General features: G+C 32.7%; 1 protein-coding gene across 1 annotated transcript in view; it reads right to left on the bottom strand.

The window, feature by feature from the left end:
• Positions 1–7,461: 7,461 nt before the first annotated feature.
• Positions 7,462–17,399, bottom strand: part of LOC129216952 (integrator complex subunit 12-like) — a 45,222-nt gene continuing 35,284 nt past the window's right edge. Inside the window, 4 exon segments of the mRNA XM_054851173.1 lie at positions 7,462–8,018; positions 10,574–10,581; positions 12,253–12,358; positions 12,360–12,389. Of these exon segments, the coding sequence (XP_054707148.1) occupies positions 7,488–8,018; positions 10,574–10,581; positions 12,253–12,358; positions 12,360–12,389 (675 nt within the window). The 3' untranslated portion in view covers positions 7,462–7,487.

Here is a 17,399-nt window from a genome sequence, read left to right as displayed (position 1 = left end):
GGGAGGGGGGTTACTTCTTTTATATATATATATATATATATATATATATATATATATATATATATATATATATATATATATAAAATATATATATATATATATATATATATATATATATAAAATATATATATATATATATATATATATATATATATATATATATCTATAAAATATATATATATATATATATATAATATATATATATATATATATATATATATATATGTATAATCGCTTGGAATTTTTTCCTTTTCTTCCTTTTTTTTTCTTTCTCTTCTCTCTTCTTTTTCTCTTTTTTTTTTGAGACTAACTTTTCGGGGGGGGGGGTTGTCCCCATAACCCCCCCCCCTTAGCTACGCCCCTGAGTGGTATGGTGTTGTAAACAAAAGGTGAAAGCTAGGGGGGAGCAAATACCAAACAACTGTCTACAGCATCCCTTGTTAGGGATCAACAGCCTGGAATAGACAGTGAGAAGCCTACCAGTAAGAAGATAATCTGAGAAATTTACTGCCACCCTTTCTGTTGTATCTCTTCCAGACTGATGATCTTGAACAAGATGAAAACTGCAGCCTTTGGGTGCTGTGGCAAGCAGTTTGGTATTTGCTTGTAGTTCTGCCTAAGCTCCTGCTAAGGCCTACTCGTAACTGCATAATTGGTCGTGGTGGCTTGAGCCGTAAATCATCGAATTTGTGACAGAAGGGTCGATGGCAGCCAGGCAAAGATCCTCTGTGTTTGCTAATGGTAACTGGGGCATGTTAAATTAGTTAAATTATGTTGTGGTCACAACATCCTCCTAATATTTGTTCCAAATCAATACCTGTGGGAGTAATGAACTGGGAGTTGCTCAGCTTCTGATCTGGATCAAAAAACTTCAGGGCCCCATCCAAATGGTTAAACCACAATTAGTGGTAGGTATGGAGAATACTGAGCGAAATGTAATGTTACTTCATAATTTTTTTTATGAAGTAACTCATTAAAAGAAAGTGAAGTTCTTCATTGAAAAAAAAAAGTATGTGAAACATAAAATACAAATGTCTGCATCTTTCTAGATTTCTGTAAAAGTTCTAAAATTTCATTGCTTAATTTTTTTCCTAGCTTGAAATTTTTATTTCTTCCCTGTTCCTTTTCCCGGCACAATGACACGAAAACCCAGATTCCAGGCTGAAACACATTACTTCTTAAGGGGTTATAGTACCTCAAAAATGATGAAACAATAAAAAAAAAATTTATTGCTTATTTCAAAACTAAAAACAATTCTGAACACAGGGGAAAAGTTTCATTGCTTTAGCTCAAATATTTAAAAAGTTATGAGTGGTTTTAGGCCATGCTCGCTATGTGTTCTTATGCAAAACAAAAACGTTAGATTGCTTTTTTAGTCCAGTCAATAGGTAGAAAAAAACGGGCTTGCCTTACAAAAAATGGGGTCAAAGATTTTTTTTTTTTAATTTGTATATACTAATGTCAATATGAAAAAACCAAGTTATCCAACACGAAAGACCTCGGGAGAACTTTTGGGGGCCGAAAACCCCCCAAAATTTGTGACTTTTTGTGTTACTTTCAAAATATCTCAAAAATGGTTAAAATTACAAAAAAACTTCCAATCCAATTTTAAAGAGGAGTAACTTTTGTCATTACAACATTTTTGTAGCATGAAAAGCAAGCAAGTTACAGCTTCTTGAAAGTCACACTTTTTCTGAACCCCTTAGCGAAGTGCGTGAAAGCGCATCGGATAACGGAGGAAAAAAGGAGAAACGCCGGCAATCTGACCTTGGAAATCATTTGTCTTTCGCAGCTGAGGGTCAATGCCTCTGTTCCCTTTAACTTAAACAAAACACCTTCATTCTATCCCCCCTCCCTTTTTTTTTCCAAATGCGATGTATCGACTCAATAGCTACTCATGTTGATCACTTCAGAGTTCGAGCAAGAGTATGTTTTATCAATCTGTGTGTTCTGTATTACAATTTTTTTCCAGAAATGATTACGCCTGACCAAGGTTTTTTTTTTTTTTTTTAATTTGCGAAATCAGTTTGAATGAACGTGAAATAAAGATTGTCAAGGAGAAGGGAATAGAAAATCTTCAAAGATGCAGCGCAAAACGTCAAAATGAAGAACATCAGCGTTTTTTGTAGGACTTAAAAGAAGTGACTATTCACACTGCCTGTCACAAATACTATATCAATGAGCGATCAATCTCTTCCCTTGAAGTAATGGTTGAACCTAACATGTTAACTAAATTCCTCAAGAAAGATTTCTGGCAAATTATAACAAGAATTGTCTTATTCAACTTCTTGAGACATATGTATTTCGAAGAGTGTGGCATAGAAGTCAGGCAGACTCAAGAAGATGCCGACTTACTTACTGTTCTTTCAAAGGCGAAGGAAATTGAAAAGGTTGTTATAGTGGGCGAGAGGATATAAATCTGTTGGTGCTGATGACAGCTTTAGGACAGCTTTTCAGCAACTTGTTCTTTTTAAAACCTGAAAGAGAGAATGCTTGTGATTTGTTTTTTTTCCCCCACTAAATCCTTTAAGTTTGACCCCAGCAATATTCTTTTCATCCATGCATTTAGTCGGTGTGATACGATTTCGGCAATCTTTGGCCAAGGGAAAATTAAGTTGCAAAACATAGTAAAAAAAACTCCTGAAATTAAGGAAGCTATTGAAGTATTTATGAACCCAATCAGTCATCATGATGTCATAGCTGCAGCTGGAGAAAGCATTTTGAAAATATTATACACAGGTGACTTAAAGTATTTGAACCTATCTTTGGATACTTTGCGATTTAATCTTTTTATAAAACTAGTATACAGGGCCAAAATAAATCTTGCAGGGCTACCTCCAACTTTCGAGGGGGGTGGGGAATGCTGGAAATTATCACTCATATCGGTGCTACCGCCAAATTCAAAGTTGGATGAGCAACATAATTGATCCAGAGAAATGGGGTTGGGAACGCAGAACGCAAGGTCTAATGCCTGTTGACACGAAAAGAGATTCAGTTCCTCAGACTTTTTTGAAGATTGTACCTTGTACCTGCAAGAAAAATTGTACTGGAGCCTGTTCTTGTCACAAGGCAGGTTTAAAATGCTCCAGCACGTGCAAACACTGCAGTGGCACAAATTGTGAAAATGTTGCAGAAATTTCATCTTTGGATGAGACTGCCGAAGAAGATGATTTGTTCCAGGAGCTTTAAGAATCACCGCAACAAGGAGATGAACAATTAAAGGACCACAGCTTCTTTCTACCCCCTACAGATTCTGAACCGGGAGAACTTGGACCTTCAAAACGGCTTCGAAGAAGATAAACAGCGTATTTTGTTGTCATTTCTCTATTTGCTTTAAGGTCGAATGAATCTCTCTGTAATTTAGATATATATATATTAATCTTCTACAGTTGGATTTTCATTTTGTAAGGTAATTCTTTTGGGTTTTCCATGCCTCAAAAAGTCGGTTTCTGCAGATTTTTTTCGAAGTGTTCATTACGTATTACTATTGTACCTTTATTTATTCATTATTATGTCTATTGTTTGCTTATTATCACCCTAATATTTATTCATTCACATTTATATTCGAATATTGCATTTTCGCTTGTAATAGAATAGATGGTACGAATTATGTGCTTTAAATGAATGAGAAAATTATATAATTCAATTACAAACTGCAATATAAATCATATGTGATTGGAGTCTGACTGAAGACTACCTCTGTCAGACTAGAAATATTAGTTCGTGAGCGGTGGGGGAGGGTTTATTATTATTATTGTATCAGAGCATAGGATGCATGACTGTGTGATTGTTTGCTTATTAGCTGCCTAATATTCATTTCTTCACATTAATATTTAAAAATCGCATCTTTGTTTGCAATAATTAGACTAGAATGTATGAATTATATCCCTCAAATGAATGTATATATTGTGTAATCCAGTTACAAACAACAATATATCATCTATTATTGGAGTCTGATGAAGACTACCTCTGTCAGATCAGAAAAGTTAGTTCGTGAGCAGTGGGGAAGGTTTTTTTTATTATTATTGCATCGTCGTATGTGCTTTAAATGAATGCGTATATATGTATTTCAGTTTCATAATACATCGTTTGTTTTTGGAGTCTAGTGGGGACTAATCTGTAAGCCAGAATTGCTACTGTGCCCAGCGGGGGGGGGGGGGGGGGGTGAGAAAGAAACTCAAACTACTCTAACTGTCGATAAACTCTCTGAAACTAAAGTTTCTATTCAAGTTCTAATAATTATGACGCCTTGCTTTCAGTGTGAAAGCTTTTTTTTTAGGAGTGGAGGAAAACTGCCTATTTTCAAAGAGCTATAGCAAGCTTGTTATTTGTGCTACAAAAAAGTTGTAAATACAAAAGTTGTAGGAAATTTTATGTTCTTTAAACTTTACATTTAAAACTTTTTTCTAAGTTGAACCATTTCGGAGATATTTTGAAAAAAATAAAAAAAGTCATAAATTTTTGTGGTTTTTCGGCCCCCAAAAGTTCTCCCGGGGTCTTTCGTGTTGGATAACTTGGTTTTTTCATGTCGGCACCAATATGTACAAATTAAAAAAATAAAATCTTTGACCCCATTTTTTGCAAGGTAAAATGTATCTATTGATTGGACTATTTCTCGATGATGGTTTTTTTTTTGTGTTTTCTTGTCATTAGAATCCCTAAGGATTTTTTTCTATTAAAGATACAGATTCAAAATAATACTTTTTGCAATTAGGATAATATACTTTACAAAACTGTGCATTGGATAAGCATTTCATAGATTACTCTAATGTTTAGAGCATGTTAAACCTTTAAAAACCTATTTTTTTTTAAAAAAAAACTTTTATTTTTTACATAATTAATCACAGAAAATTTTCTATTAAACTCAAAAGCAAATGAATGCAGATTTTTAGAGAGGATCATAGTGATCGTTTAGCAAAAAACTTTTTTTAAATTAATGCAAAAATAAAAAAGCCTTAGGGATTTTAAAAAATTGAAATTTTTCTCTACTTGTTGAATTTTTAAAAAAATGTAGGCAAGATTTCTTAATTTTGAAAATAAATTATTGATTACGAAACAAGTATGCATGTTATGGTTTCAAAGAAATATAAGGATTTTAAAAAATGGAAATTTTTCTCCACTTGTTGAATTTTTAAAAAAATGTAGGCAAGATTTCTTAATTTTGAAAATAAATCATTGATTACGAAATAAGTATGCATGTTATGGTTTCAAAGAAATATAAGGATTTTAAAAAATGGAAATTTTTCTCTACTTGTTGAATTTTTTAAAAATGTAGGCAAGATTTTTTAATTTTGAAAATAAATTATTGATTACGAAACAAGCATGCATGTTATGGTTTCAAAGAAATATAAGGATTTTAAAAAATGGAAATTTTTCTCTACTTGTTGAATTTTTAAAAAATGTAGGCAAGATTTTTTAATTTTGAAAATAAATTATTGATTACGAAACAAGTATGCATGTTATGGTTTCAAAGAAATATAAGGATTTTAAAAAATGGAAATTTTTCTCTACTTGTTGAATTTTTAAAAAATGTAGGCAAGATTTCTTAATTTTGAAAATAAATTATTGATTACGAAACAAGTATGCATGTTATGGTTTCAAAGAAATATAAGGATTTTAAAAAATGGAAATTTTTCTCTACTTGTTGAATTTTTTAAAAATGTAGGCAAGATTTTTTAATTTTGAAAATAAATTATTGATTACGAAACAAGTATGCATGTTATGGTTTCAAAGAAATATAAGGATTTTAAAAAATGGAAATTTTTCTCTACTTGTTGAATTTTTAAAAAAATGTAGGCAATATTTTTAATTTTGAAAATAAATTATTGATTACGAAATAAGTATGCATGTTATGGTTTCAAAGAAATATAAGGATTTTAAAAAATGGAAATTTTTCTCTACTTGTTGAATTTTTAAAAAAATTAGGCAAGATTTCTTAATTTTGAAAATAAATTATTGATTACGAAATAAGTATGCATGTTATGGTTTCAAAGAAATATAAGGATTTTAAAAAATGGAAATTTTTCTCTACTTGTTGAATTTTTAAAAAAATTAGGCAAGATTTCTTAATTTTGAAAATAAATTATTGATTACGAAATAAGTATGCATGTTATGGTTTCAAAGAAATATAAGGATTTTAAAAAATGGAAATTTTTCTCTACTTGTTGAATTTTTAAAAAAATGTAGGCAAGATTTCTTAATTTTGAAAATAAATCATTGATTACGAAATAAGTATGCATGTTATGGTTTCAAAGAAATATAAGGATTTTAAAAAATGGAAATTTTTCTCTACTTGTTGAATTTTTAAAAAAATGTAGGCAAGATTTCTTAATTTTGAAAATAAATCATTGATTACGAAATAAGTATGCATGTTATGGTTTCAAAGAAATATAAGGATTTTAAAAAATGGAAATTTTTCTCTACTTGTTGAATTTTTTAAAAATGTAGGCAAGATTTTTTAATTTTGAAAATAAATTATTGATTACGAAACAAGCATGCATGTTATGGTTTCAAAGAAATATAAGGATTTTAAAAAATGGAAATTTTTCTCTACTTGTTGAATTTTTAAAAAATGTAGGCAAGATTTCTTAATTTTGAAAATAAATTATTGATTACGAAACAAGTATGCATGTTATGGTTTCAAAGAAATATAAGGATTTTAAAAAATGGAAATTTTTCTCTACTTGTTGAATTTTTTAAAAATGTAGGCAAGATTTTTTAATTTTGAAAATAAATTATTGATTACGAAACAAGTATGCATGTTATGGTTTCAAAGAAATATAAGGATTTTAAAAAATGGAAATTTTTCTCTACTTGTTGAATTTTTAAAAAAATGTAGGCAATATTTTTAATTTTGAAAATAAATTATTGATTACGAAATAAGTATGCATGTTATGGTTTCAAAGAAATATAAGGATTTTAAAAAATGGAAATTTTTCTCTACTTGTTGAATTTTTAAAAAAATTAGGCAAGATTTCTTAATTTTGAAAATAAATTATTGATTACGAAATAAGTATGCATGTTATGGTTTCAAAGAAATATAAGGATTTTAAAAAATGGAAATTTTTCTCTACTTGTTGAATTTTTAAAAAAATTAGGCAAGATTTCTTAATTTTGAAAATAAATTATTGATTACGAAATAAGTATGCATGTTATGGTTTCAAAGAAATATAAGGATTTTAAAAAATGGAAATTTTTCTCTACTTGTTGAATTTTTAAAAAAATGTAGGCAAGATTTTTTAATTTTGAAAATAAATCATTGATTACGAAAGAAGTATGCATGTTATGGTTTCAAAGAAATATAAGGATTTTAAAAAATGGAAATTTGTCTCCACTTGTTGAATTTTTTAAAAATGTAGGCAAGATTTCTTAATTTTGAAAATAAATCATTGATTACGAAACAAGCATGCATGTTATGGTTTCAAAGAAATATAAAATTTATTTAAAGAAAAGTGTTTGAAAGGTACCGTGACCCCTCAAATTGGATGCTATTTTGACGACAGTCTACGCTTCTCCTGAAGTTTCGAGGCCTTCTTCTTCATGATCTGCAGTCTCTTATCGGCACTCATCAGGGGACTGCAACTGGGGACTTTGTGGCCGCTGTTGCCGTTGCCGGACTGAGAGGAAGAAGCCCCTCGATTGGATGCGGTGGCTGCTGCACTACTCAACAACCCCAATCCCTTCGTCACGGAGCTCGTGGTAGAGGCCTTTTGCGCCGAGGAAGAGGAAAGCGAAGTCGTGGTCGTCGAAGAAAGAGTCTGAAAGGTGCTGGAGGGGGTCTTCGATAAGAGAGCGGTAGAGCCGGACAGGGGTGTCTTGGCCGTGCTTGCGGCGGAAAAGGAGCCTTGAGATTTCGCTCCGATAGGTACTGAAGGTGTTTTCAGGGGCCGTGCAGATGGGTTGGAGGTCGACGATGCCGTCGAGGTGGTAGTTCTGCCGCCGAAATTTGCCGCCAGCCCCGCCAAGCCTATCGGCTTGTTGGCCGGAGCTTGGGTGGTGTTGCCTTGCGATATGGAAGGCTTGAAAAAAAAAAAAAAAGTTAAGTGAGCTGTTTCATACTGGATGAGTGCATTTACAGTGGAACCTACTCAAAAATTCACCTGTATCCATTTATGTTAAAAAAGAAAAATTAATTTGAATTTTGACATCTTGAATTCAAATTATGTTTCTCGCAATCACGAGTGTGTATGTAGGCATGTGTGTTTGTGTGTGGGGGGGTATGTGTTTGTGTGTAGGGGGTATGTGTAGGTGTGTAGGCATGTGTGTTTGCGTCTGTGTGCTGGCATAAGTGTGTGTGTAGTTGTGTGTATGAATGTGTGTGTGTGTGGGGGGGTATGTGTATGTGTGTGTAGGCATATGTGTTTGTGTCTGTCTGCAGGCATGAATGTGTCGGTAGTTGTGTGTATGTGTGGGTATCTGTATGTATGCGTGTGTAGGTGCGTGTGTGTGTCTGTGTAGTTGCGTATGTATGTGCGTGTGTGTAGGAGATCTTCGATAACAGCGTGGTAGAACCGGACAGGGGTGTCTTGGCCGTGCTTGCGGCAGAAAAGGAGCCTTGAGATTTCGCTCCGATTGGTACTGCGGGTGTTTTCAGGGGCCGTGCAGATGGGTTGGAGGTCGACGATGCCGTCGAGGTGGTAGTTCTGCCGCCAAAATTTGCCGCCAGCCCCGCCAAGCCTATCGGCTTGTTGGCCGGAGCTTGGGTGGTGTTGCCTTGTGATATGGAAGGCTTGAAAAAAAAAAAAGTTAAGTGAGCTGTTTCATACTGGATGAGTGCATTTACAGTGGAACCTACTCAAAAATTCACCTGTATCCATTTATGTTAAAAAAGAAAAATTAATTTGAATTTTGACAACTTGAATTCAAATTATGTTTTTCACAATCACGAGTGTGTATGTAGGCGTGTGTGTTTGTGTGTGGGGGGTATGTGTGTTTGTGTGTAGGGGGTATGTGTAGGTGTGTAGGCATGTGTGTTTGCGTCTGTGTGCTGGCATAAGTGTGTGTGTAGTTGTGTGTATGAATGTGTGTGGGGGGGTATGTGTATGTGTGTGTAGGCATATGTGTTTGTGTCTGTCTGCAGGCATGAATGTGTGGGTAGTTGTGTGTATGTGTGTGTGTGTATTTGTCTCTATGTATGCGTGTATGTGTTTGTGTGTGTGTATGTGTTTGTGTATGTGTGTAAGTGTAGGTGTTATGTGTGTGTAGGTGTATGTATGTGTGCGTGCGTGTAGTTGTGTATGTATGCGCGTGTGTGTAGGACATGGATGCAACCTAGAGACGGCTTTCGCTATAGGAGCAGCATTGTGAGGACCCGGTTGATGGTGATGGTGCGGAGGGTGGCGATGGGAAAATGAAATCATAGGACGCCAAAAACAATCAAATGAAAGCAATAAGCAATCGTGAATGCTCAAAAAAAAAAGACTCAAACGGGGAAATTTTTTAAGTAGGAAGTAACTAACAGTTTAAAATTCATTATTTATTAGTTAGTTAAAATATTGTTTTTACTTTTTTTTTTTCAAAATTTAAAATTTAGTTAAAAGCATTTAATATACTGCCATGCTAAGCGCAAAAGTGGTATCTGCAGCTGATTTCAAAATGAGAGATTCCCCATTTAAAGTTGTGTGCCTTCATGTATTTGATTCATAAAAAACTTTTTCAGAATGTTTTTAAAAATATTTACCATCGGACAAATGATTATAAAACATTGAATTTGGGTAAAATGTGTGACAAAGAACCATCTGGTGACAATAATTGAATTTTGACAAAAAGTGCAGATACGAGTTTTGTGCTTAGCACGGGAGTATGCATAAATAATGAAAATATATTACAATTTTTTAAAAACGAAAATTAATTATTTCATTATAGTTTTTCTCCAATTTGTTGCAAATTGTTAATTTTTTCTTTGATGCACAAACCTTCCTTTTTATGTTATTACATAAAAGAATAAATAAAAACAACTTGTGTTAATCATAAAAAAAATCTGAAAGTAACTGATTCAACAAAGGCAGAGAAATAAAATTTAAATTAGAAAAAGGGGAGCATTTGTGCTTGGTTCATTGATAAATAGTAGGTTGTTTGAATATATAAAGAAAAATAACACACACACACACACGTGCTTTGAAAGTTCAGTGGAGTTCTGAAGGGAATTACTTTTTCTCATCTATGTCTTTTTTACGTTCCCTTCAGTACTAAAGTAGAGAGGGGAGTTTTTTGTTGCCCCAAACATATGGAAATGAATGAAAGACTCAGAAACTATAAATTGATCAAGAATAACTAATAAAACTGAACATGTCAACTAAGTTACTCAGTATCTCCACTTTGCCAACCTTTATTTCACAGAAAAGGTTAAAACTGGAATAAAATAACTTAACTTTTAATTAATGGAATAATATTTTTTTTAAAAAGTTGAGAGTAAAAAAAAAATATTTTTATGTTTCAGATAACACAAACATTTAATTAATAGGAAGTATAGAAAAGTAAACTTCTTAACAGAGTGAACTTAACATTAAAAAAATAGGAATAAATTTAGAAGAAAGAACGTATCAAGTATAAAAATTTCTATAATTTCCTAAACATGTTTCACTGCACGAAGTAAACATTACTTTTTGGCAAGAAATTATTAAGGAAAATTCAAGTGGTAACCCATAAAATAAAAAATTCTATTAAAACTTACGAAAACAAGCAAATTATCTGAAACAGCAATATTTACTTTAAAAAGACAAATAAACCAATGTTGATTTTCATCAAAAGCTTTAGTATGATCAGCAGCAAAGCCAGTAGTAGATTTTTGAGGTGAGGGGAGGGAAAAGGGAATAACAGAAGAAACAGTTTGCAGAGAAAGAAGCAGCTTTCTTTTCTTCTTTTTTTAAATATTCATGCACCAGTGCCAAACCATGAAAAAATAACAACATTTAAAAAAAAATGAACAGCTGGACTTCCACTTAAGACTTTCATTCTGCTTTTTATTTTATTGAAACCACATGTAAATAAAACCTGAAGAGAAACATTAAAATCTCAGATTATTTATGTGGTATTTGGTACTTTTATTTCATGCAAACATGGAATAGTCAACAAGAGAAATCTTAATATGTAAAAATCAATGTCCTGATATATATATATATATATATATATATATATATATATATATATATATATATATATATATATATATATATATATATATATATATATATATATATATATATATATCAATGCACAGCCAATACTGCTGAAGCTTCAGACTTGAAATTTGGCAGGCATGTCCACATGATTATGAAAGTATCCACTAAGAAAGGTTTTTCGAAATATCGATTAGTTCAGGAGAAATAAATTAAAACCCCTTAATTTCTGTGAAATTAAAACCTCTCATTGAACTTTAAATCCCTCATTTTCAGAGGCTTTCCTCCATTGAAATCATTATTCAGTACTTCATCTCAACTTTTGGTCGATAGCGAATTTTAAATTTGATATTGTTTTTTTGTTTCTCATGTGATTCTTCGAGGCTTTTCTCAAGTCAAATAATAATATTTCTGTCTTTTGCTTTCATTTTTTTCAAAACTAGAAACGAGGTTTTTAAGAACATCATCACAGGCGAACTATTTTTTTTTTTGAATTTAGAAGAGTGCAGTTTCCTGTAAAAGTTTGCTTTGAAATAACCGTTAATAAGTCACAAGTACAGATATTAAAAGTAGCAGAGATCAATTCAAGAGAAGACTTTTTTTCACATGGCTAATTTTATATAACTTGCTCCAAAGTCAGTTCATCAAGCAGCTTAATAATTTTAGCACCAGAAAAAAAAAACTAAAAAATTTTGTATACAAAGAAGTTCTAGCTTAAACATAGGTATAACAATAAAATGTGGATGGCAAGGTGAAAAGATAATCAATACTTTAAAAGGATCGTTAATAACAGTTAAAGATCGGTTAAGGACAAGGTATAAGGAGTCCAGAGGCCCCGGGATCCTCCCAAAATTAGAAAAAATAATAGGTTATAAGTAATTATTATAGGGGGATTCTCGAAACTAGGAGCACCAAGCACTGTTAACCCCTGCTAATTCCATTACCCGAGCAATGCCAGTTACGGGAATGCTAGTATATATATATATACAAATTGAAGTTCACCTAATCACTGTTATTTTTCACACATCAGAAAATATACAGGGTTTTTTAGCCAAGAGGATCAAAATCTTTTACAGAAAAATAAAAGGCAGTAAAAAATGTAAAACTTAATAAATAAATAAATTTCTTTCCTTACTTTCAGCTCTGCACGCTTGAAATGGTAGCATTAGCGATGGTGGTGAGCTTTCAACTTTTACTGATTTAGCTTGAGATACAGGTTCCTTTGGTGCAACTGTAACAAACTGATTTGGCAGTTTTTTGGGTTTTAGTGGCCTGGAATGGAAAAGTAAAAACATTAGACATAAGAGGAATAGCTTTAGTCTACAGTTATGAATACAGTTTAAAAAGTTGCGTAAGAGGGGGAAAAAATAGCGAATTACATCTGAGAATTCAAAACTAACCATCATAAATATCTATCAATTATGTGAAGTATGATTTACCAGCTCAATACATTATGTTTAATATTACCTTATAAGTCATTTTACAACTACTGACAAGTCGCGTCTATCTCATGCAGGATGTAGTTACTGGTGTAATCTTAGAATCATTTATTTTCAGTCACATTGCAAATCCCAGTATATATATATATATATATATATAATATATATATATATATATATATATATATATATATAATATATATATATATACATATATACATATATATATACATATATACATATATATATATACATATATATATATATATTAATATATATATATATATATATATATATATATATATATATATTATATATATATATATATATATATAAACATATATATATGTACAGGGTGTTCCTGTTTGGCCTGCAAGACCTTCATTTCTCAACTGTTAGTCCTGAGGCATACTTCCAATTGCAAAATGTTCAAATCAGATTTTGAGTTAAGATTGTTGGCATTAATTTAGGTTAAGGTTAAAATCCAAAAGTTAAGATATTTAAACTAAGCCCAACATTAACTGGCCGTGTAATGTCAAGTTGGAGACAAGCAAAAAAACATGTTTCAGAAAAATACATTTATTAAATATGACTAGAATAACATCCCCATAAAATACACCCCCCAAAATATCATAACAAAAGTGGTTCCAGAAAATAAAGAAAAAATGTCACCAAAATGTCGATGCAATCGCTTGCCACTCCCGAAGGATCAGCTTGAAGACTCACAAAAGGGTCCGCCGAATCACACTTCAGGAATGTCCATGCTGAACAGGCAACATTACACAATTCGTAGATCGGTGAGCATCACAGGTAGACACGTGGAACACACTTCCCCGACATTTTAATTGGCCGGACACAACACAACTGGTTCTTCACCTGGACTCACTAATTCCAGGACTTGGAAGATTAAATATCACATACCAAAAAAACCCCCGCTAGCATCGCGGGGAAAAAAACCCCCCCACACGTGAGCCGGACTAGGCTTCACGATCAAACACAACAACTGGGGGAATCGTTGAGAGAAGAGAAGACGAGAGAGTGATCGCTGCCACTCGCCACAATATATATGTTTTATCAACCAATGAGATTCCATGCCTCGATGACGTCACCCACACTAACTTCTACTTCGACCAGCACTCATTTGTATATTCCACTGCCGCGAATATTCGTACTCCTCTCCATAGCAACGTGCGGTCAACGAGTGGAATTAATTCGAGTCGATCAGGTGACAACTCAACTTTTCTGAATCGACACATCGAGACATGCAATCTCCAATGATTTCAGTAAACAGTCGCCATTAATTATGGCGTGGGGGAATCGGTCGATTGAAGTGTTAGCACCAACTAGTTGACAGGTTCTACTTTTACCAGACTGGGCTTAAAGTAGGTACACTTAGCTTTAAATTATTTTCTTTAAATTATCGGCTGTGGACCGAGAATAAAAAATAAAATAAAATAATATTTTATGCTAACAAAAGATATTAAAAGTTTGAAGCAGAAAAGGGAGTCAAAAAATTCAAATTTTAACTTTTCATACGGATCTTAGGTCCCTTAACTTATATTTAGGGAAATAATCTCCAATTGAAAAAATATTACTAACACAGAAAATTTTGAAACTTGCGTGACCAAAACCTAAGGAGGTAATATAATTCAAAGTTTTAAGGGATCATACAAAATATGAGATTGGAAACTATTCACCCTTTCAAAAGAATGACAGGTTCTCGAAGTAAAAAAAATCAAAGTAATAATTTTTTTCATTCCTCCTCAAAAATAAATGCAAATGTTATGCCAGGATAGAAAAAAACACACAACAAACGCTCTTTAAAATTGAAAAAACACTCTATGCACACACATAATTTTAAACACTTGTTAACCGCTATATTTCCCCCAAAAGGTGTTATTGACGGCAATTGTAAAATGGTGTAAGTAACAAAACGCTGCGTTTCATTCTGGGTGAATATTTATCGTACTAATGTTCAAACTTTTTTGCGTTTGAATTATTTTTCAATGGAGATTATTTCCCTAAATATAAGTTAGAAGACCTCAGGGCATATTTTAAGGAAATTTGGACTGTGTGGGCAACTCTAACCTCCTCGGAAGGGGGTGGGGGATTGTAAATGTACAGTTTATGTTAGTTGAATAATCGTCAAAAAAGAGTTGGGGTGTGAAAATTGGAATTAGGTAAATTATTGTTAATGGTCGTTTTGTTCGATAGGAAAAGAGTGTAAAGGACATAAACGCTGTGACTCAGCATATAAAATAGTTCAAAACAATCACTGAGTTTTTGAATCTAAAATCTAATGAAAGTATTAAACGCATGATATGGCAAAAATAGAACAATGGACAAATTATGTTACTTTTCTAAAATATAGATCAGTGGTTGGAAGTAGCGCGCTACAAGTAGCGACGCTACTGTAGTAGCTACATTTTTTTAGTAGTTTGTAGTGTAGCGCACTACTTTTCAAAAATAAGTAGAGTAGCGAGTAGTTCGATACAAAAAAAATGTACGACTAAAAATGTCAAAAAACTACTTTTAAATAAAGTTTCAAAAAAAAAAAAAAAAGAAAGAAACGAGGTTTCAAACAAATCTGACTGGGGGAAGTCTTTAGCGAGTAAAAGTTACACCAATCAGATTCGCATAAGACTTTGAAAAATGCGAGCTGACCCTCAGGCATATGATACCGTACGTTCTTTGTTTGACGCCATTAATTTGTTTAGCATCGAGATGTTCAAATTTCCCCATCATTCGCCTTGAATAGAGCATGCATAGAAAGAAAAGAATAAGCAATAATTGCCAATTTAGTGCAACGTTTGCGCTTTCTGGCAGCAGAAAATGTCCCGTGGATGAACATTTAAAAATTTTTTAGGCCTTGACCGGTTAACATTAAATATAAGTCTTATAGAAATTTATGATAACGGAATTTTTTCCGTTTCATGCAAACTTTGCCCGTTCAGCAAAAAGCTTTGGTATCAATGTCATCAGCATCTTACGTGAGGGATGCGTTCCTCGCACAGGTGAGAAAGCTGTGTTATTGAATAAAAATACTGTTAGGATGCACATAATCAATGAGAGAGAATGGCGTAAAATAAAACAGTATGGTACGTATAGTATGTAGCAATAATAAAATGCAGCACAACCACAACAATAGTACTGTACACTAGATGCAGTAATTATATTTCACGCATTTTTAGTTGTTCAAGCATTTCAAAAACTGTCAGAAACTTTCTATTCTTCCTTTCATTTTCAAACTTTAGCTAAACAGCCCACCTATGTGAAATTATGTTTTATCAACGTCATATTTTGAATGAAAAATATACGGAGTGGTGATTGATACGTTAACAAAGCGATGTTTCGATTAGTACGGTGTGAGAACTTCCGCTTTCAGTGATGCTAAAGAAAAAATCCATTCACGGCACCAAAAAAAAAAGTACCCAATTAAAAAAGGCAATACTTAAGCTCATCGATTCAGTTCTGAAAATTTTCACGTTGCAGGTGAGGATTTCGCGCTAGCTTCAAAATTCGTTCTTCGAGAAGAGCTCGCTAGACAGTCGTTTCCCGTTTTTCGAATTGCGTTGCTGTGCGAATCCACGGCAGTTTTAAATAACACATAGAAGTAAAGTAAACATTCTTAGTTCTTTTTCATGTTTCGGATATTTATTAATATTTGATTTTTAATACTAGGACCGTTTGGGATATTTTTTTTATTTCTTATTTTTTTTTTCTTTTTTACTGATTGAGTTTTGACATGTTAACATAATAAAAGTCAATTATTAAATATTGTAAGTTTTTCAGATTATTCGGTAAAATTGAATAGCATTTTTATTCATTTTATCAGTGGCGTAAGAAAGGAGATGGTGTCCATGTCCAGACCTGTAACTTGAAGCTGAAAATCAATTACTTAGCTTCTACAAAATATAAGTTCCTATAAAATCAACTCCTATAATGGAAATTAAAATGTTTCTCTTTTGTTTAAAATATGTTTTCTTCTCTGCAATCAATTTTATGTATATGTATACCTATGTAAAATTTAAATCAAATTACACCTGCATTTATTTATATTTTCAAGTAGCCGAGTTGTACTTCTTGAATTAAAAATTCACTGTCAGGAAAGAATTGAAAATTTGAAGGTTGAATTCTTTCACATTTTAAATCCAACGCTTTTCATTAATTTATTTTTTAAAAAGTAGCGAAGTAGCGACTACTTTTCAAAAGTAGTTTGTAGTTGCTACATTTTGAAAAAAGTAGTTGTAGTTGTAGTTAACTACATTTATAATAAAGTAGTTGTAGTTCGCTACAAAAAAAAATGTAGTTTTTCCAACCACTGATATAGATGCTTATATATTAATAATCTGTTTTCATTCGCATTTAAAGTTTTTTCTATCTCGCTTGCTTCTTCATTAGAACCATTTGAATCTATATTCAGTAAATTACCGCCCATTAGCCAGGGCTAAAGCAGAAATACGTGAAATACACCGCCAGCTCAGTCATTTCCAGCCGAGGACTGCAGTTTCGTGCTTATTAGCACTCATCGGCCCAGCATAGGAAAGTGACTGAGCTGGAGATGGAAAACCTCTTAAGGAAGCCAAGAGTGCGAAACAAACTGGTAGCTAATATAGAATTAGCAGACCAGACGAGTGACCGAAGCAATGGTTCGGTTCAACTCAAAGATTGAACGCGAGGCAAGGTATCTTCAGTAAATTACCGCCCATTAGCCAGGGCTAAAGCAAAATACGTGAAATACACCGCCAGCTCAGTCATTTCCAGCCGAGGACTGCAGTTTCGTGCTTATTAGCACTCATCAGCCCGGCATAGGAAAGTGACTGAGCTGGAGATGGAAAACCAC

The sequence above is a fragment of the Uloborus diversus genome, chromosome 2 (genome assembly GCF_026930045.1).
Source record: "Uloborus diversus isolate 005 chromosome 2, Udiv.v.3.1, whole genome shotgun sequence".
Taxonomy (NCBI): Eukaryota; Metazoa; Arthropoda; class Arachnida; order Araneae; family Uloboridae; genus Uloborus; species Uloborus diversus.
Note: the sequence above shows the minus strand (reverse complement) of the source record. Positions and strands in the feature narration are given on the sequence as shown.